This window comes from Oncorhynchus nerka, linkage group LG14 (assembly GCF_034236695.1).
Source record: "Oncorhynchus nerka isolate Pitt River linkage group LG14, Oner_Uvic_2.0, whole genome shotgun sequence".
Lineage (NCBI taxonomy): Eukaryota > Metazoa > Chordata > Actinopteri > Salmoniformes > Salmonidae > Oncorhynchus > Oncorhynchus nerka.
In genome coordinates, this window is record NC_088409.1 from 71,704,748 (window position 1) to 71,727,340 (window position 22,593).

The 22,593-nt window shown below is 45.5% G+C and overlaps 1 protein-coding gene across 1 annotated transcript in view; it reads left to right on the forward strand.

The window, feature by feature from the left end:
- The first annotated feature begins 267 nt into the window (after positions 1–267).
- LOC115141289 (membrane-associated phosphatidylinositol transfer protein 3-like) overlaps positions 268–22,593 on the forward strand; it is a 231,266-nt gene continuing 208,940 nt past the window's right edge. Inside the window, exon 1 of the mRNA XM_065000356.1 lies at positions 268–620. Coding sequence (XP_064856428.1) covers positions 596–620 — 25 coding nt within the window. The 5' untranslated portion in view covers positions 268–595. The remainder of the gene's footprint in view (positions 621–22,593) is intronic.

Below are 22,593 nucleotides of genomic sequence, written 5' to 3' on the forward strand. Positions count from 1 at the left end.
TACAATCATGCAGTTGTAACTACACAAATTAAGTAGGCAGAAGTGAGATTTTGTAGATATGTGTCATTTTCCAATATGGCTATATTTGTTTCTAGACCTCACATCAACGGTTAGGAATGCATCCCGTGTAATTCAGTTTGCGTCACTGTGTCACTGTGGACTCATTTCTTTTCGCTTGGAATCCCAACTGTGCAGGAGGCAGAGCCTCATACAACGGACGCCCTTCGGTGGCACACCCGCAAGCCACTGGAGGCAGTCTAACACTGGTTCTTGAAACAGTTGTAGTGATATGGCAGTAGTGGAGGGGAGCGGGCAGTAACGAAGTCTGCACAGATACAAATACTGAAAGTGTGTTTCGTACAAGAGGCAGATCCGCTGGATGTGGGTCTTGTCACCGATGAACCAGAAGAGCTCAGCTGCAGAATTCAAGACGAGACAAAAAAGCGCAGCCTCACTGCCTCAGGGCTACATATCCTCGGTCTGGCTGGCGTCAAGGTGCGGGTACGAGAGAGTGAGCGCCCACTCGGTCAAACTATCTGACAAAATGACACCCCAATGACTCCGCACCTACCTTGATAGAGACACATAGGTTGGGATGGCGAAGGAAACGAAAGGGAAAGGTAAGGTGCTCGGTTGAATACCTTTTTATATAGACTACCACATCTGCTCCGGTGTCAAAGCCTATGAGGTTAACAGGTAGCATGAGTCAACGTCTCGACCTAAATCATGTAAAAGGATGCCTGCGCGCTATAGCCCGTTGCCATTAGACAATCTGTTGGAATGCGTGATGTTTCAGTAGGCTATCCGAATAAAATGCAGCCCGTGTCCTCTGAGATGTTTGTCGAATGGTGTGTTTAGATCATTTTTGTCGATGTTGCCTGAGTATGTTTAATTAAAATTATTTTGACACATTTAAGGTGTGAAACCGTCATCCTTACCATTAACGGCAGGAAAAAGCGCGCACTAAATTTTGATTTGGACCTTGGAAATCACACATACACACACACACACACTTAATATTATATATATTATATGAACATATCAAATTATTTGGGCAAACCCTTCTCATTTCCCGAGAGACTCAAACGCTCATTAGTCTTTGTTGACAAGCATGCATTCAAGGAATAATTTGCATTCAAGGAAAAATTACATTGTTAGTGGATAGGCTATAATTAGTAGACACTTTTTGTCCTCACAAGTATTTAACAGTATGAAGTTGTGTGGTCTAAAAGTAAAACTGGACACAGGAGTTAATAAGCAGATTGAAGTTTATTGTAATGAGTCTTGTCCTGGAGGCAGAAGTGAGCTATTTCCCCTTAGGTAGACCAGCTGCAATGTCAAAATGTGTCTTAATTTAAGGTTAGACATTAGGGTTAGCAGTGTGGTTAGGGTTAAAATGAGATTTTATGACTTTATGGCTGTGCCAGCTAATGACCACTCTGCAGAGCTTCCACCAGAACAAGATTCATGATGAAAAACGCTAAGCTGCAGATGAGACAGTTAAATGAATGTTGTAATGAAGGTGTTATAACTGTTTTAACTGCATATTTTCATCATACTTGGTTTGTATCCAGTTGATCACCATGGGGTTCAATACCTTACTGACAGGGGAAGACTGGGACCAGAAATCAACCCTGGGATTTGTAACAAACTGGCCCATTTCTTTCCTCAAGGCCCCCAAACCAGCCTATTTATTTCATTAAGGCCCCCACACGATCCCATTTTTTTGCTTGAGGCCCCTATTATTAACCAAATAATGATAATTTTGCACCCCAAAAATGTCTGCAATACCAGATGGCCAGTCTACCCCTGCTTACTAAATCACCAATTGATACAATTGAAAGGAATGCAATATATCGAGGCTGCTATGTGTTCTGTTGATTATGGAAATTGATAGCCTATTCATGATTCAGTGCATTTAATGAAATATTACAAATTCAATGTAGACTAGTTGGTTCACCTTTTATAATGACATTCAGCATTCCACCTCAATCACCTTCAGTTGCACCTTGATAAACCTAATGGCAGGTGATGAAGGTGGCAAGGGAAGGTGATTGACGGGGTGGAATGCTGAATAAATGTTGCAGCTTAATGAATGTGTTTGAGGTAAAGGTAAAAACACAAGAAATCTTGACTGTGTGTGAAATAGTTGGGCCCATCTTTGGTCTAATGAATTTAATTAGATAATGTTCGCATGACAGATTGTGTGCTGTCCAGCTCTATAGTGACTTCAACACATGACGCAATGGGCTATGGACAGCATGGGTTGTGTGAGTGTGTCCCAAATTACACCCTATTCTCTATATAGTCCACTACTTTAGACCAGGGCCCCTGGGGATCTGGTCAAAACTTGTGCACTATGTAGGGAATATAGGATGTAGACCATGTCAGATTTTGTCCAACTTTCCTCAGAGTGATAAAAGATTGAGCGTCTGGTGAGTTCTTTAGAGTGACCCAGTCAGACCCATCCTACTTTTGCATTCATCATAACACTCTCTCTGACAGCATTAGTTATGCTTTTTGAATTGTTTTGATATTTCATGCCTGTTCCATTATATATTTAACCTCGACTCGGGAGACGCGACATACATTGGTTCTTTTCGTGGGATGAATGATAATAAAATACCCATTAGGCTCTTATCATCCAGTTTAGTAAGTCAAGCAGTATCAAATTATACATGACTCCTGGGGGTGCCCAACATCTCTTTTCATTGTCCCCAACAACAATGATTTTGTTATAGGGGTGCAATGATTTGTTATGTAGGTAATTAAAACCATGAAGTCAGGGTAGCAAGTTATTGAGGTTAGTTTCATTTATCTGATAGTCTCTGCTGATTGGACCGTGATCTCATGAACTGAACACCAGAGACAGAATTAAAGTGCATACAATAAGGCCAAGTTACGGTCTTACCTAGTCTCGTTCACCCAGCCAGCTCCCTCTTGCCTAGGGATGTGGCTACTTTTTACCAGGCTTTTTGATAATGTCATTAAGATAGCCCTGAAATTAGTTTGACAATGCAAACAATACCATTTTAAGAATCTCCCTCACCACCTGCCTTACAGGAGGGAGGCGAATGTCCAACCAGGGGGGTACAAGTATCACGGTTAAGGTCAGACCCAAATGCAAACTGTGTCGAAGTAACAATGTTTATTACAGCAACAGGGGCAGGCAAACATCAAGGAAGGCAGGGGTTGATAATCCAGAGTAGTGGGGAAAAGGTACAGGATGGCAGGCAGGCTCAGGTCAGGCAGAGGTTGGTAATCCAGAGTAGTGGGGAAAAGGTACAGGATGGCAGGCAGGCTCAGGTCAGGCAGAGGTCGGTAATCCAGAGTAGTGGGGAAAAGGTACAGGATGGCAGGCAGGCTCAGGTCAGGCAGAGGTAGTGGGGAAAAGGTACGGTAATCCAGAGTAGTGGGGAAAAGGTACAGGATGGCAGGCAGGCTCAGGTCAGGCAGAGGTCGGTAATCCAGAGTAGTGGGGAAAAGGTACAGGATGGCAGGCAGGCTCAGGTCAGGCAGAGGTCGGTAATCCAGAGTAGTGGGGAAAAGGTACAGGATGGCAGGCAGGCTCAGGTCAGGCAGAGGTCGGTAATCCAGAGTAGTGGGGAAAAGGTACAGGATGGCAGGCAGGCTCAGGTCAGGCAGAGGTCGGTAATCCAGAGTAGTGGGGAAAAGGTACAGGATGGCAGGCAGGCTCAGGTCAGGCAGAGGTCGGTAATCCAGAGTAGTGGGGAAAAGGTACAGGATGGCAGGCAGGCTCAGGTCAGGCAGAGGTCGGTAATCCAGAGTAGTGGGGAAAAGGTACAGGATGGCAGGCAGGCTCAGGTCAGGCAGAGGTCGGTAATCCAGAGTGGGGAAAAGTGGATGGCAAAGGCAGAGGTCGGTAATCCAGAGAGTGGGGAAAAGGTACAGGATGGCAGGCAGGCTCAGGTCAGGCAGAGGTCGGTAATCCAGAGTAGTGGGGAAAAGGTACAGGATGGCAGGCAGGCTCAGGTCAGGCAGAGGTCGGTAATCCAGAGTAGTGGGGAAAAGGTACAGGATGGCAGGCAGGCTCAGGTCAGGCAGAGGTCGGTAATCCAGAGTAGTGGGGAAAAGGTACAGGATGGCAGGCAGGCTCAGGTCAGGCAGAGGTCGGTAATCCAGAGTAGTGGGGAAAAGGTACAGGATGGCAGGCAGGCTCAGGTCAGGCAGAGGGCGGTAATCCAGAGTAGTGGGGAAAAGGTACAGGATGGCAGGCAGGCTCAGGTCAGGCAGAGGTCGGTAATCCAGAGTAGTGGGGAAAAGGTACAGGATGGCAGGCAGGCTCAGGTCAGGCAGAGGTCGGTAATCCAGAGAGGTAGTGGGGAAAAGGTACAGGATGGCAGGCAGGCTCAGGTCAGGCAGAGGTCAGGCAGGTAATCCAGAGTAGTGGGGAAAAGGTACAGGATGGCAGGCAGGCTCAGGTCAAAGGCAGGAGGGCAGGCTCAGGTCAGGCAGGGGTCGGTAATCCAGAGTAGTGGGGAAAAGGTACAGGATGGCAGGCAGGCTCAGGTCAGGCAGAGGTCGGTAATCCAGAGTAGTGGGGAAAAGGTACAGGATGGCAGGCAGGCTCAGGTCAGGCAGAGGTCGGTAATCCAGAGTAGTGGGGAAAAGGTACAGGATGGCAGGCAGGCTCAGGTCAGGCAGAGGTCGGTAATCCAGAGTAGTGGGGAAAAGGTACAGGATGGCAGGCAGGCTCAGGTCAGGCAGAGGTCGGTAATCCAGAGTAGTGGGGGTAAAAGGTAGGTCAGGCAGAGGTCGGTAATCAGGCAGGGGGAAAAGGTACAGGATGGCAGGTCAGGCAGAGGTCGGTAATCCAGAGTAGTGGGGAAAAGGTACAGGATGGCAGGCAGGCTCAGGTCAGGCAGAGGTCGGTAATCCAGAGTAGTGGGGAAAAGGTACAGGATGGCAGGCAGGCTCAGGTCAGGCAGAGGTCGGTAATCCAGAGTAGTGGGGAAAAGGTACAGGATGGCAGGCAGGCTCAGGTCAGGCAGAGGTCGGTAATCCAGAGTAGTGGGGAAAAGGTACAGGATGGCAGGCAGGCTCAGGTCAGGCAGAGGTCGGTAATCCAGAGTAGTGGGGAAAAGGTACAGGATGGCAGGCAGGCTCAGGTCAGGCAGAGGTCGGTAATCCAGAGTAGTGGGGAAAAGGTACAGGATGGCAGGCAGGCTCAGGTCAGGCAGAGGGCGGTAATCCAGAGTAGTGGGGAAAAGGTACAGGATGGCTCAGGGCAGAGGTCGCCAGAGTAGTGGGGAAAAGGTACAGGATGGCAGGCAGGCTCAGGTCAGGTAATCCAGAGTAGTGGGGAAAAGGTACAGGATGGCAGGCAGGCTCAGGTCAGGCAGAGGTCGGTAATCCAGAGTAGTGGGGAAAAGGCAGGACGGCAGGCAGGCTCAGGTCAGGCAGAGGGCAGGACAGCAGGCAGGCTCAGGTCAGGCAGAGGTCGGTCGGTAATCCAGGCAGTAGTGGGGGAAAAGGTACAGGATGGCAGGCAGGCTCAGGTCAGGCAGAGGTCGGTAATCCAGAGTAGTGGGGAAAAGGTACAGGATGGCAGGCAGGCTCAGGTCAGGCAGGGGTCGGTAATCCAGAGTAGTGGGGAAAAGGTACAGGATGGCAGGCAGGCTCAGGTCAGGCAGAGGTCGGTAATCCAGAGTAGTGGGGAAAAGGTACAGGATGGCAGGCAGGCTCAGGTCAGGCAGAGGGTCAGGCAGAGGTCGGTAATCCAGAGTAGTGGGGAAAAGGTACAGGATGGCAGGCAGGCTCAGGTCAGGCAGAGGTCGGTAATCCAGAGTAGTGGGGAAAAGGTACAGGATGGCAGGCAGGCTCAGGTCAGGCAGAGGTCGGTAATCCAGAGTAGTGGGGAAAAGGTACAGGATGGCAGGCAGGCTCAGGTCAGGCAGAGGTCGGTAATCCAGGATGGCAGGCAGGCTAGTGGGGAAAGAGGTACAGGATGGCAGGCAGGCTCAGGTCAGGCAGAGGGCGGTAATCCAGAGTAGTGGGGAAAAGGTACAGGATGGCAGGCAGGCTCAGGTCAGGCAGAGGTCGGTAATCCAGAGTAGTGGGGAAAAGGTACAGGATGGCAGGCAGGCTGGCAGGCTCAGGTCAGGCAGAGGTCGGTAATCCAGAGTAGTGGGGAAAAGGTACAGGATGGCAGGCAGGCTCAGGTCAGGCAGAGAGTAGGGGGAAAAGGTACGGTAATCCAGAGTAGTGGGGAAAAGGTACAGGATGGCAGGCAGGCTCAGGTCAGGCAGAGGTCGGTAATCCAGAGTAGTGGGGAAAAGGTACAGGATGGCAGGCAGGCTCAGGTCAGGCAGAGGTCGGTAATCCAGAGTAGTGGGGCAAAGGGGCAGGACAGCAGGCAGGCTCAGGTCAGGCAGAGGTCGGTAATCCAGAGTAGTGGGGAAAAGGTACAGGATGGCAGGCAGGCTCAGGTCAGGCAGAGGTCGGTAATCCAGAGTAGTGGGGAAAAGGTACAGGATGGCAGGCAGGCTCAGGTCAGGCAGAGGTCGGTAATCCAGAGTAGTGGGGCAAAGGGGCAGGACAGCAGGCAGGCTCAGGGCGGGAGCAGAGGGAAAAATGCTGGTAGGCTTGACGAAACAAAACGAACTGGCAACAGACAAACAGAACAGAGATATAAATACAAAGGGGGTAATGGGGAAGATAGGCGACACCTGGAGGGGGTCGGAGACGAACACAAAGACAGGTGAAACAGATCAAGGTGTGACAGTACCCCCCCCCTCCCAGGGATGCCACCTGGCGTCCTACCTGGGCGCATACCTTGTTGAGCAGGGTGCCGGCGTTGGAACTCAGATGAGGCCTGGGTCCCTGGCAGGATGTCCCTAGCGGAGACCCAGCACCTCTCCTCTGGGCCATAACCCTCCCAGTCAACCAGGTACTGGAATCCCCTGCCCCGAGGTCAAAGGAGGTCCCGGCTTCCGGGGGTGTAGCCGCGGGGCTATTGCGGCGCACCAAACATCTGGCATGGTACATCCTGGTAGATCTCAGAGGTCCTGGTACCCCGCTTGACTGGCGGAGAGGTCGGGGGCAATTTCCAAGCCCCCAGTAAGACGTCCTGGGGCAGGCAGAGCTGACTTCAGGCAATGAGTGTGGCAGAATGGGCTCCAGCCGACGAGCCTGTACAGCGCTCTAACATCCATGGGAATGGAGAGGGGTTGAGTGGGGATAACCAGCTCGGACACCAGGGTAACATCCATGAGACTCATATCAGCCCCCGAGTCGATAAGTACCTGGAGAGACTTGGACTGGACTTGGACTCCCCACAGCAGGATGGCATGGAGAGGGGGGCAAGTAAGGGGAGAATAACAATTATCTTTAAGACCCACCAGAGTGCTCTCTCCAACGAATGTGCTAGGTCTCTTGAAGGGACAGGTAGACACAAAATGACCAGCAGTACTGCAATACAGACAACTCTGGGTGTCAAGTCTGTGTACGCGGTCGGCTGGAGACAACCTAGCCCTGCATTGGCTCGGGAAGAGGTGAATCGGTAGTCTTCGGAGGCTCTTGAAGGAACTCGGGTAAGCTCGGATCCTCTCGGGGACATAGACGTCGGGAACTTCCGGAGTTCATCAGATGCAAGGTGGGATCCTTGAGTGAGCAATTGGGACCGCTATCAGACCTCTTCTCCCTCCTACGTTCCCGTATCTTATATGGTTAAGGTGATGAGTGAGTTGAGATCTGTCGGTAGTTCCCGGGCTGCAAGCTCGTCCTTTGCTTCCTCCGATAATCCGTGCAGGAATGTGTCGAACAGCGCTTCCGGGATCCAGGCACCCTCCATTCTCTATGCTAGCGTGTGGAAATCCACTGCATAGTCTGCCACACTGAGGGAGTCCTGCCGAAGCTGGAGTAGCTTCCGGGCAGTCTCTCTCCCAGACTCCGGAGGCTCAAACCTTTTTCACCTCCACCACGAATCCCTCCAGACTAAAGCATATGGCCGACTGTTGTTCCCATACTGCCGTAGCCCAGGCGAGAGCCCTCCCGGACATCAGCGTGATGAGGTATGCTATCTTAGAGCGGTCCGAGGGGAAGGAGGAAGGCTGCAGATCCATGACGAGGGAACGCCCGACAGGTGCCCGAGTCTACATTGAAGCGCTCCGAGGAGGTAAGGCAGGCTCAGGGTCAAGGCAGGCTCAGGGTCAAGGCAGGCTCAGGGTCAAGGCAGGCAGAAAGGTCAAAACCGGGAAAAACAGAAACAAATGAGAGACAGGCGCAGAGGTGAAAACCGCTGGTAGGCTTGACGAAACAAAAGGAACCTGGCAACAGACAAGCAGAAAACACAGGTATAAATACACAGGGGATAGTGGGGGAAGATGAACGACACCTGGAAGGGTGTGGAGACAAGCACAAAGACAGGTGAAACTAATCAGTGCGTGACAACAGGAAGTACACAACGGCTTTGAGATGTGATCCTATAAATACCACAAAAAAGGGAGACTTCCCAATGCACTTGAACAAAACAGCTTGCTAGAGTAACATGCACTTACGCCACTGATTGCTGACTGAAACACAGTGTGTTTGTGTTCCAAATTACACCCCATTCTCTTTATAGTGCACTACCTTTGACCAAGGCTCTGACCAAAATAATAGGGTGACATTTGGGACCCCTACACAATGATAGTATATTTTGAACCAGCCCAGGTGTTAGGAGAGGAAGCTCAGCTCTGTATAGTAGAAACCTATCCAGATCACATGCCAGCCATGTCCCATTTATTGAATCAGCTCAATTAGCAGTTGATTCGATGAGTAAAGAGAGATGCAATGGAAGGGAATGAAAGTGAGAGACAGAGAGCGATAGATAGATTAATAGATAGATAGATACATAGATAGATACATTTTGAGAGCTCATAAACCACTGGGAATTAACTGATTGAATCGATATTGTTTTCACATCATTTCAACAAAATAATTCAATATGATGTCGTTGCATCAACATGGAAAACTGATTGAATTTGCAACAAGCCATCAACGTAATGGAATTTCATATTTTTTTCACCCAACTTTTAACCTAAACTCAATGACATGGTGAAATGTTTTGTTGAATTGACATTAGTTGATTACTCAACCAAAATTAAATCAAAACTAGATGTTGAAATTACATCTGTGCCCAGTGGGAGATTTGTTCTTAGGAGGTTAGTAGTTCTCGGTACATTGTAACAGGAAGCGTTTCACTCTGTCACTAGTTTTGCAGTGCAGATGATTCATGGCATGCTGTAATATGAGAGGAAAGTATTGCTCCCCAGTATTGCTCCCCAGTATTGCTCCCCAGTATTGCTCCCCAGTATTGCTCCCCAGTATTGCTCCCCAGTATTGCTCCCCAGTATTGCTCCCCAGTATTGCTCCCCAGTATTGCTCCCCAGTATTGCTCCCCTCCCCAGTATTGCTCCCCAGTATTGCTCCCCAGTATTGCTCCCCAGTATTGCTCCCCAGTATTGCTCCCCAGTATTGCTCCCCAGTATTGCTCCCCAGTATTGCTCCCCAGTATTGCTCCCCAGTATTGCTCCCCAGTATTGCTCCCCAGTTTATAATTGACAATAGATTTATTTGAAACCATTACAGACTAATTGTAATGTAAGTAGCTGTAACTGGAGTCATTTTTTTCAGTTTGTCATAATAGTCACACTATTAGTCACACTATGATGTGAATGATTATCCCCCACTGAGCTAAAGGCAAATCTATGGCCACAGCCATCATTCCAGCCATTCTCGCTGTTCTGCTCAAGATTATTTGAACCCTGCAATGTTTGGACACGCTGGTACAAGATTGATGGCAAACTGCAATATGTATTTCTCCATGGTATATTTTCATTAAATATCGTTGCACCTTTGACTGTAGTGTGTAATCTCTGTGTCAGTGTTCTTTGTAGATAGGATCTTTTTTTATCCTTTTGGTTTCTTTACAGTAAAACAACTTGGCCTAGATATAGACTTTATTGTAATCTTTCTTACATTCACACTCATTCTTCTTATCTGCTTCATCGTTACTTGAGATCTGCTTTCTTTCATGACCAAAAAGCAGCTGGGGACCAGTAAGGAAAATTCCTTCTTGACAAGAGGAGATGGGAACATCCATTTTGTTTTTAGCAGAGGCTCTACCAAATATGCCATATCATATGTACTTGGGACATGATGATACAGCATTTCTGTTTCAGCTTCTCCTTAAAACATTATATCCTCATTGAAGTGAAGAGCATCAGAGGTTTAGGGGTTACATGCAGTCTTTCAGTCTTCAAAATCCACTTGATCAAGACCCTAGGTAGGAGATAGAAGGACACTTCAGGCAGGTACAGTGTCCTCCGTAATTATTGTTGTTTTGGCTCTGTACTCCAGCACTTTGGATTTGAAATGAAGACGCACAAATATTATACCCCCAGACATGCAAACCTCTCACGATTACAATAACAGGAGAGGTTAGCATTTTTGGGGAATGATATTTGTGCTTTTGTAACTCATAATTATTCACGATTCAGTCAGGACTATCTGTAATCATAGTAGCATCCACATTAATGCCATATCCAAAATTTAATCTAGAATCGGCTTCCTATTTCGCAACAAAGCTTCCTTCACTCACGCCGCCAAACATACCCTCGTAAAATTGACTATCCTACCGATCCTCGAATTCGGCCATTTACAAAGTAGCTTCCAATACTCTACTCAGCAAACTGGATGCAGTCTATCTCACTGCCATCCGTTTTGTCACCAAAGCCCCTTACACCACCCACCACTGCGACCTGTATGCTCTAGTCGGCTGGCCCTCGCTACATATTTGTCACCAGACCCACTGGCTCCAGGTCATCTATAAGTCTTTGCTAGGTAAAGCTCCGCCTTATCTCAGCTCACTGGTCACGATAACAACACCCACCCGTAGCACGCGCTCCAGCAGGTATATTTCACTGATCATCCCCAAAGCCAACACCTCCTTTTGCCGCCTTTCCTTCCAGTTCTCTGCTGCCAATGACTGGAACGAATTGCAAAAATTGCCGAAGCTGGAGACTTATATTTTTATCACTAACTTTAAACATCAGCTATCTGAGCAGCTAACCGATCGCTGCTGTTGTACATACCCCATCTGTAAATAGCCCACCCAATCTACCTACCTCATCCCTATATTGTTTTTATTTACTTTTCTGCTCTCTTGCACACCAGTATTTCTACTTGCACATCACCATCTGTTAATCTATCACTCCAGTGTTAATTTGCTAAATTGTAATTACTTCGCTATTATGGCCTATTTATTGCCTTAAGGAATAATGGTCTGGGGCTGTTTTTCATGGTTTGGCTAGGCCCCTTACTTCCAGTGAAGGGAAATCTTAACGCTACAGCATTAAATGACATTCTAGACGGTTCTGCGTTTCCAACTTTGTAGCAACAGTTTGGGGAAGGCCCTTTCCTGTTTCAGAATGACAATGTCCCCATGCACAAAGCGGGGTCCATACAGAAATGGTTTGTCGAGATCTGTGTGGAAGAACTTAACTGGCATGCACAGAGCCCTGAACTCAACCCTATTGAACACCTTTGGGATGAATTGGAACGCAGACTGTGAGCCAGAGCTAATCACCCAACATCGGTGCTCAACCTCATTAATTCCCTTGTGGCTGAATGGAAGCAAGTCCCTGCAGTAATGTTCCAACATCTAGTGGAAAGCCACCCAGACGAGTGGAGGCTGTTATAGCTGCAAAGGGGGGATCGACTCCATATTAATGCCCATGATTTTGGAATGAGATGTTCGACGTACAGGTGACCACATACTTTTGGTCATGTAGTGTTGTTTTTGGGTGACATTTTCTTTAATAGGCTAAATGTATTGTGTTTCAAAAGTGATATTGGATCGTGTTTGGTTGTCAAAGCAGCAAAATATCAACATTTGTAGGAGATTTATGTTCTGTTTGGATAGTTCCATCTCTGTTATGTGCCTTTTACTGAGGAGTGGCTTCCGTCTGGCCACTTATCCAACTGATTAGTTTCTACCTCGAGGAAAGTCGAAACATAGCCGTGCTTTTCAGCTTCATGTACCGGTAAATTGAACTGGTCACAGTTGAATTGTTTACATTTTCGGTTGATTATTATGTCTGAATCTCAAAGGCTTTTGTCAGTCTGCAGACAATTAAGCACAGAGACACCAGACAGTCCTTGTCTTCTGTGATTCCTGTTCGTAACACAACCCAGTAAGACCATTTCACTGTTAAAGAAAAGTTTAAGAGGCGAGATGGTGATTATCACAGAAAGGACGGTTGAGCAGACAAGTAGCTTTTGTCCTCAGAACTCATTCGAGAAAGTAAGCAGTGCCATCAATAACCCAGACAAACACATTCCCTAGATAACATTGTTTTCTGCATTAATGGCTTCAGCTGACATCGTTACTGTAATTATCTGATAGTTTTGTTCTTTCATTTATTTTCAGGCATACTCAACATAATAAACTCTGCTTATTGATAAGATCCAAATTGAAAGAGGAAGAAGAATCAAGACCAATGATTGCAGTTGAATAAATTAATTTAGAAAGTAATTACGTAGTTTGGTTAATTCTGTATATCTTCTCTGGCAGCTTTGCTGTGTGATGGGCTGAATAATATTAGTGACATTCCTCTGTTCTTCTCAGTCCTCAAACATGTCTTCAGTTTCTCAAACAGCTACCAGCTGCCAACCTGACTGTCTGACAGTGGACTGAAGGACTCAAGGACATTCAGAGACTTTTCCCGAAGCCACTCCTATGTTGTCTTGGCTGTATGCTTTGGGTCGTTGTCCTATTGGAAGGTGAACCTTCGCCCCAGTCTGAGGTCCTGAGCGCTCTGGAGCATGTTTTCATTAAGAATCTATCTCTGTACTTTGCTCCGATCATATTTCCCCCGATCCTGACTAGTCTCCCAGTCCCTGCCGCTGAAAAACATCCCACAGCTTGATGCTGCCACCACCATGCTTCACTGTAGGGATGGTGCCAGGTTTCCTCCAGACGTGACGCTTGGCATTCAGACCAGAGAATCTTGTTTCTCATGGTCGGAGAGTCTTTAGGTGCCTTTTGGAAAACTCCAAGTGGACTGTCATGTGCCTTTTACTGAGGAGTGGCTTCCGTCCGGCCACTCTACCATAAAGGCCTGATTGGTGGAGTGCTGCATAGATGGTTGTCCTTCTGGAAGGTTCTCCCATCTCCACAGAGGAATTCTGGAGCTCTTTCAGAGTGACCATCGGGTTTTTGGTCACTTCCCTGACCAAGGCCCTTCTCCCCCGATTGTTCAGTTTGGCCAGGCGGCCAGCTTTAGGAAGAGTATTGGTGGTTCCAAACTTCTTCCATTTAAGAACGATGGAGGCCTCCGTGTTCTTGGGGACCTTCAATGCTGCAGACATTTTGGTACACTTCCCCAGATCTGTGCCTCGACACAATCCTGTCTCAGAACTCTACGGACAATTCCTTCAACCTCATGACTTGATTTTTGCTTTGACATGCACTGTCAACTGTCAAAACTTAACAAAACGAGGAAATAGTCAAGTGGTCTGTATATGTAATGTGCAGCTGCTGTAACTTGTAACTTCGATGAGGGGAGGCAGTGATACCCTCGCCTCCCTCTCTCTCTCTCTCGCTCTTTCTCGTACCTTAGAGGGAGAGCTCAGTCTCACAACCACTCATGTTTGCTACTTCAATCACTACGTTGTTGCCAGAAAAATTATAGATATGCCTGGCTGACTCTCTACCAACAAATTACATATTACAATGCCAAGTTTACGTGTTACCTTTTTGATACATTTTCACAATGATTGTTTCCATGTATTATTTATGTATATTTTGCAACCTCATGTAAGCCCTCAAATAGCCCTATTGTCCATGGAATATTTGAGCCATGAAGACATTTGTCATTTTCCAATAACTGACGGTTATCATCTAATGTTACAATCTTATGTTGCATCAGTGAAATCTTAGGGTTATTCTATTCAGCAGTGCTGCCAAGTGATCAACAGGCTGCGGCAGCATAGCGTTTCCTAAACTCTACTCAGGCGTGTGATAATGAATTCAGACCCTAACCTCAGTTATTTATTCAAGCATGCTAAATAGTGTTAATTAGAATTTAATGGCTGTTTGTCATGAGGAAGCACACAGGCACTGGGTTGTCGAGCACTGCCTGTATACCTAACCGGGAGCCTGAAGCTGGCTGGCTGGGGAGGGAGGGAGGGAGGGAGGGAGGGAGGGAGAAAGAGAGAGATAGATAGAGAGAGAGAGCAGCACTTTACAGTAGCAGCCTTTGCCTCAAACTACAGCTGGGATAGACGTGGCTTTTTTAGTAACATTTTAGAGGAAGGGTTTTTATCATTCCCATGTTAGTCTCTCTCAAATATCTTCAATATGGACCACAGATACTGGTGGTTACTTACCGATAAGGGAATATACTTTAGAGTATGTCTGTAATGCCTTTTGGATTACTTCATCGCCTACATAAGCTCACTAATGCCGCTCATTTCATTTAAAAACTACTTGAGCAATTTCTCCCCACTCTCACTCTTGATATGCGTCATCAGAGGAAAAAAGTCTATGTTGAAATCCTGGTCCTGTGCCATAGTCCTGTGCCATATTATACACTCACAGTCCCTCCTCCCCCATTAGATGTGGCCATTAGGCATCATGCTAAAGCAGGAGGGGAGGTCTGATAGGTCTGTTGTCAGAGCTAAGCTATAGAGCAGACCCCTGCACACTCTCTGCCCCTCACTGGGCTGTCATTTGTCAATGTAAAACTCACTACCACTGACCCTGCCTATGTCTGAAGTGAACCTCAGCACTGACGTAGAGTATGTGACCTTTGCTAGGTAGGGAGAAGTCCGGGCAGTATACTGTAGGTATTGAGTGAGATTTTTTATCAAATGGCAGATTAAGCAGGTTACTATATAAAGACGTGTGTGCATTCTGCTGTCTCCCTGGAACTGCAAAGCAAACTATTAACAAAACAAAAGTATCTACAGGGATGAGATCTTGCGGGTGTGTGGGTATTCCATGTGGAAGGTTACAACTGAGCGATTTAGCACATTTGATGGAGAGATCACTCTTCTCCCCTTTTCCCCAGACCTCTCTTTTGCACAATTTTTTCTTTGGCTGTGGAAATTGAGTTTAATTGTGTGTTAAAATGGGATTTAATAAATCAGAAGATGTTAATGAGTATGTCCAATCCACAGAAGACCGGATGGCTCTCCTCATTATTTACCTTTGCCCCCCTCCACCCTAGCCTGGTTGCAAGTCTGTCTCTGTTCTTTTGCCAACTCATTTTATTGTCATGCGAATTGACAATTTCCCCCTCTACAAATCACAGAGTCAGAGCACATTCATACAAAATGTTCTGTATTCTACATACATGTCAATACATGTCCAGTGAACCAGACCCAAGTGCTCTTTCTACTCTGTGTTGAGAAGAAAAGAACATACCCAGCAAACCAAAAAATTGGTTTTGTGAAAATTCCCAGAACATTCGTTAGGCGCAGCAAATAACATAACATAAAAACTGTCCAGTTGAGTACAGAATGTTGGTATAAAATATTTGCCTGATGTTGCAAAAACTTTCCTAGAATGCATTTAATGTGTTATTTAAAGGTTCCCAGAATGTTTCATTATGTTGTGGGAACAATCTGGCGAGAACACTGTTGGGACATCACAAAACATATCTTCTCAAAAGCAAAAAATATGATCATTAACCTAAACAAATATGCTATCAATGTCATAAAATCTGACTTATTTGGAAATTGTGGAACAATGTGCAAAATTGTGGAGATGTTCTATGCAACCTTTGTGAATATCAAAATGAGGAAAATGATGACGGAGCTGACTGAAGAGTCAGATCACAGTAAGGGTCCAGGATGGTGGAGCGACAGACAGAGAGAGAATGAGGGCCAGGCAGAGGGTGAGCAGTTATCCTGAAGAGAGCTGCATTTTATTATAAGGAGATTACTGTATGTTCCTGATTAAAAGGGATTTACAGTATATCTATGGGTTCTGAGTAGCCCAGATGCAGAGGGTCCGGACATTATCCTTCAGGGGTGCTGAGTTTCCCCCTAATGGCTTGTGAGGAGTTCTTGCTGGGCCAATTCTCAATTTATGCACCACAGTATGATCAAGGCCAGGGTTTCTAACAACAGAAAACTGTACTGAGAACTCCCATGTACCATCCACACAAAAAAAAAAAAATTCTCACTTTTTCTAGTCTTTACTATGGTGAACTCCATTATAAAGAAGAGACTGTGAGTGTGAATCCCATTGAAATAATAATAGAATACAAAGTGCATCTCCCAAAGCTCTTCACACATTATTGAGCCCAATTTGTAAGTCGCTCTGGATAAGAGCGTCTGCTAAATGACTTAAATGTAAATGTAAATGTATTTATACGAATCTATCTTTATTTGTTTGTAAATCTTCTCCAACTTCTTGTTTTACATCTGATGATAGGGACCAACAAAAGTCATACGGATATACTGAATATACAGTACCAGTCAAAAGTTTGGACACACCTAAGGTTTTTCTTTATTTGACTATTTTCCTCATGGTGTAAAAATAGTGAAGACATCAAAACTATGAAATAACACATGGAATCATGTGGTAACCAAAAAAGTGTTAAACAAATCCAAATATATTTTATATTTGAGATTCTTCAAAGTAGCCACCCTTTTCCTTGATGACAGCTTTGCACACTCTTTCCATTCTCTCAACCAGCTTCATGAGGTAGTCACCTGGAATGCATTTCAATTAACAGGTGTGCCTTGTTAAAAGTTCATTTGTGGAATTTCTTTCCTTCTTAATGTGTTTTGACCCAATTGTGACAAGGTAGGGGTGGTATACAGGAGATAGCCCTATTTGGTAAAATACTAAGTCCATATTATGGCAAGAACAGCTCAAATAAGCAAAGAGAAACTACAGTCCATCATTACTTTAAGACATGAAGGTCAGTAAATCCAGAAAATGTTCTTAATGTGCAGTCGCAAAAAACATCAAGTGTTATGATGAAACTGACACTCATGAGGACCGCCACAGGAAAGGAAGACCCAGAGTTACCTCTGCTGCAGAGGATAAGTTCATTAGAGTTACCAGCCTCAGAAATCGGCAATTAACTACACCTCAGATTGTAGCCCAAATAAATGCTTCACAGAGTTCAAGTAACAGACACATCTCAGACACATCTCAACATCAACTGTTCAGAAGAGACTGCGTGAATCAGGCCTTCATGGTCAAATTGCTGCAAAGAAACCACTACTAAAGGACACCAATAAGAGGAAGAGACTTGTTTGGGCCAAGAAACACAAGCAATGGACATTAGACCGGTGGAAATCTGTCCCTTGGTCTGAGGAGTACAAATGTGCGATTTTTGGTTCCAACCGCCATGTGTTTGTGAGACGCAGAGTAGGTGAACGGATGATCTCTGCATGTGTGGTTCCCACTGTGAAATATGGCGGAGAAGGTGTAATTGTGTGTGGGTGGTTTACTGGTAACACTGTCAGTGATTTATTTAGAATTCAAGGCACACTTAACCAGCATGGCTACCACAGCATTCTGCAGTGATACTCCATCCCATCTGGTTTACACTTAGTGAGACTGTCATTTGTTTTTCAACAGGACAATGACGCAAAACACACCTCCAGGCTGTGTAAGGGTTATTTGACCTCCACAATCACCGACCACAACCCAATTGAGATGGTTTGGGATGAGTTGGACCGCTTAGTGAAGGAAAAGCAGCCAACAAGTGCTCAGCATATGCGGGAACTCCTTCAAGACTGTTAGAAAAGCATTCCAGGTGAAGCTGTTTGAGAGAATGCCAAGAGTGTGCAAAGTTGTCATCAAGGCAAAGGGTGGCTACTTTGAAGAATCTAAAATATATTTTTGATTTGTTTAACACTTTTTTGATTACTACATGATTCCATGTGTTATTTCATAGTGTTGATGTCTTCACTATTGTTCTACAATGTAGAAAATAGTCCAAATAAAGAAAAACTCTTGAATGAGGTGTGTCCAAATGCTTGATTGTGTAAATGAGGTATTGAATGTATAGAGTAATTAGATTTAAAGGAAATCACTCAGAATACATTACAGAATAGTGTAAATATGTCATGTGTTTGGTTAATGCCCCTATTTGCAGTCACTATCAATTACTCATTAGGACATAGTTAGTATTTACATTTTCATCATCAGAGTGTCCCAAATGGCATCATATTCTCTATATTGTGCACTACTTTTGACCAGGGCCCATATGGTGTGTCTCCATACACTTGGCTGTAAAGAAATGTAGTCCAATGAAATGAACCAGGGTGAACACCTGAAAACCCATTTTCACTAAGTATTAGCTGTGACAAGCTCCACACCCAAACAACGCAGTAATTCATGTAGGACTAAAACTAACATTAGGTAGAACAAAAACACGCAATAAATAGAAATAAGAGGAACACGAGAAAGTAAGTAAGCATACTATATATATGCTCAGTCAGATCTTGTAGCCTATTTACAATGTGCAGTGGTACTGGAGTAATAGAGGTAGATACTGTATGTATAGACTCCCTTTTTTTTCCTACTGTGTTATTGACTTGTTAATTGTTTACTCCATGTGTAACTCTGTGTTGTCTGTTCACACTGCTATGCTTTATCTTGGCCAGGTCGCAGTTGCAAATGAGAACTTGTTCTCAACTAGCCTACCTGGTTAAATAAAGGTGAAATAAAAAATAAAAAAATAGAGGTAAGGTGACTAGGCATCAGGATATATGAAAAACAGAGTAGCAGCAGAGTATATGATGATTGTATGTGAGTGGGTGTGGGTAGAGTCAGTATAAATGTATGTGCATATTATGTGTGTGTGAGTAAATGATGAAGTGGGTGTTTGTGCATGTGTGTTGGAGTATCAGTGTGAGTGTGTAGGGTCCTGTGAGTGCATAGAGACAGTGCAAAAAGTAAATTCAAGGGTCCTGTCGTGAAAGGTGCTGGCCTAGCCCAGGCTGTGGTTGAGCATAGACTAACCTATCCTCCATTTCATGACTCTAATAGAGAACTCCAACGGTTGAGACACCCATTCCTCAATGAGATATTAACAGGGAAAACATTTGACCTGATGGAGTCCTGTAAGAAATGAAAAGCTCATTAATTCCTGTGTAGCGATGAGGAGAAGTGGGCCGTAGGAGAGAGAGAGAGAGACGGAGAGAGTGAAAACAGTGAGGGCAGAGAAGGTGCCATGGTAATGGAAGCCATGAACTCAGCGTTTCAACATCCAGTACGGTACTCTGCAAATGTCCTCTGGAAGTAGATAATATAGGAAGGGATGGAGGGATGAGGGTATGAAAAGAGCTGAGATCAAACATAAGCAGCCTGGTGTTGTTGTGTTGTGGAGTAAAGGCTCTTAGATTCTCAGACACTGGCTCTCTGTGTGTAGAGTCGGGAAAGCTCACAGCTCAATTAGGTGACATTTTTCTCTCCCATTGCAGTTCTCTGGAGGTTAGCGCAATGGAAGGATTTACTTTGTCACTTTCACTTGTCATTGATCTTGTTTGAATTCAATAGTACTTAAAGGAAGAATCGTTGGTTGTCTGAAAGTCATTTCTAATGAACGTTATTGACTTTATCAGGCATTACTTTATAACACTGATCTTAGAAGAACAGAGCTTGAGGGATCTCTCTAAATACTCCCTCTTTCTAGTCCTGAAGAATGGGAATTTGAGGAACTCACTGGCATTCATACTTTTCACATGATATCTGTGTAATACACCATATGTGAACTGATTGTCCCCCATCTATCTTCAGAGCTCGTGCTGCTAGGCAACCTAAACTGGAACATGCTTAACACCCCAGCCATCCTACAATCTAAGCTTGATGCCCTCAATCTCACACAAATGATCAATGAACCTACCAGGTACCACCCCAAAGCCGTAAACACGGGCACCCTCATAGATATCATCCTAACCAACTTGCCCTCTAAATACACCTCTGCTGTTTTCAACCAAAATCTCAGCGATCACTGCCTCATTGCCTGCATCCGTAATGGGTCAACAACCTCCACTCATCACTATCAAACGCTCCCTGAAACACTTCAGCGAGAAGGCCTTTCTAATCGACCTGGCCGGGGTATCCTGGAAGGATATTGACCTCATCCCGTCAGTAGAGGATGCCTGGTTATTTAAAAAAATGCCTTCCTCACCATCTTAAATAAGCATGCCCCATTCAAGAAATGTAGAACCAGGAACAGATATAGCCCTTGGTTCTCCCCAGACCTGACTGCCCTTAACCAACACAAAAACATCCTATGGCGTTCTGCATTAGCATCGAACAGCCCCTGTGATATGCAACTTTTCAGGGAAGCTAGAAACTGCACTGAGGATAGGAAACACTGTCACCACCGATAAATCCACTATAATTGAGAATTTCAAAAAGCATTTTTCTACGGCTGGCCATGCTTTCCACCTGGCTACCCCTACCCCGGTCAACAGCACTGCACCCCCCACAGCAACTCGCCCAAGCCTTCCCCATTTCTCCTTTTCCCAAATCCAGTCAGCTGATGTTCTGAAAGAGCTGCAAAATCTGGACTCCTACAAATCAGACAATCTGGACCCTTTCTTTCTAAAATTATCTGCCGAAATTGTTGCAACCCCTATTACTAGCCTGTTCAACCTCTCTTTCGTGTCGTATGAGATTCCCAAAGATTGGAAAGCAGCTGCGGTCATCCCCCTCTTCAAAGGTGGCAACACTCTTGACCCAAACTGCTACAGACCTATATCTATCCTACCCTGCCTTTCTAAGGTCTTTGAAAGCCAAGTCAACAAACAGATTACCAACCATTTCGAATCCCACCATACCTTCACCGATATGCAATCAGGTTTCAGAGCTGGTCATGGGTGCACCTCAGCCACGCTCAAGGTCCGAAACGGTATCTTAACGATCGATAAGAAACAATACTGTGCAGCCGTATTCATTGATCTGGCCAAGGCTTTCGACTCTGTCAATCACCACATCCTCATCGGCAGACTCGATAGCCTTGGTTTCTCAAATGATTTCCTCGCCTGGTTCACCAACTACTTCTCTGATAGAGTTCAGTGTGTCAAATCGGAGGGCCTGTTGTCCGGGCCTCTGGCAGTCTCTATAGTCCACTCTTTTCAGCTTCAACTGATTTTGGTTAAATCTTCAAATTAAAACTTGTATTTATTTTGGTGTTCAGAAGTGCAATGGTTTCACAGTATTTTAGAAGGGGATTGAGAAAATGTTTTTTCTCTTATACACATGGATTGGTTGTACAGGTAGTGTACAGGTAGGCTGTATGTTGGCATATTCATCATAATTATGAATATTTGTCCGGGCCTCTGGCAGTCTCTATGCCTCAGGGTTAAATTCTTGGACCGACTCTCTTCTCTGTATACATCAATGATGTCGCTCTTGCTGCTGGTGAGTCTCTGATCCACCTCTACGCAGACGACACCATTCTGTATACTTCTGGCCCTTCTTTGGACACTGTGTTAACAATCCTCCAGACGAGCTTCAATGCCATACAACACTCCTTCTGTGGCCTCCAATTGCTCTTAAATACAAGTAAAACTAAATGCATACTCTTCAACCGATCGCTGCCTGCACCTGCCCGCCCGTCCAACATCACTACTCTGAACGGTTCTGACTTAGAATATGTGGACAACTACAAATACCTAGGTGTCTGGTTAGACTGTAAACTCTCCTTCCAGACTCACATCAAACATCTCCAATCCAAAGTTAAATCTAGAATTGGCTTCCTATTTCGCAACAAAGCCTCCTTCACTCATGCTGCCAAACATACCCTTGTAAAACTGACCGTCCTACCGATCCTCGACTTCGGCGATGTCATTTACATTTCCGTTTTGTCACCAAAGCCCCAAATACTACCCACCACTGCGACCTGTAGCTCTTGTTGGCTGGACCTCGCTTCATACTCGTCGCCAAACCCACTGGCTCCAGGTCATCTACAAGACCCTGCTAGGTAAAGCTCCCCCTTATCTCAGCTCCCTGGTCACCATAGCAGCACCCACCTGTAGCACGCGCTCCAGCAGGTATATCTCTCTGGTCACCTCCAAAACCAATTCTTCCTTTGTGCCGCCTCTCCTTCCAGTTCTCTGCTGCCAATGACTGGAACGAACTGCAAAAATCTCTGAAACTGGAAACACTTATCCCCCTCACTATCTTTAAGCACCAGCTGTCAGAGCAGCTCACAGATTACTGCACCTGTACATAGCCCATCTATAATTTAGCCCAAACAACTACCTCTCCCCCTACTGTATTTATTTATTTATTTTGCTCCTTTGCACCCCATTATTTCTATCTCTGCCTTCCACATTCTTCCACTGCAAATCTACCATTCCAGTGTTTTACTTGCTATATTGTATTTACTTCGCCACCATGGCCTTTGTTTTGCCTTTACCTCCCTTATCTCACCTCATTTGCTCACATTGTATATAAACTTATTTTGTTGCTGTATTATTGACTGTATGTTTGTTTTACTCCATGTGTAACTCTGTGTTGTTGTATGTGTCGAACTGCTTTACTTTATCTTGGCCAGGTCGCAATTGTAAATGAGAACTTGTTCTCAACTTGCCTACCTGGTCAAA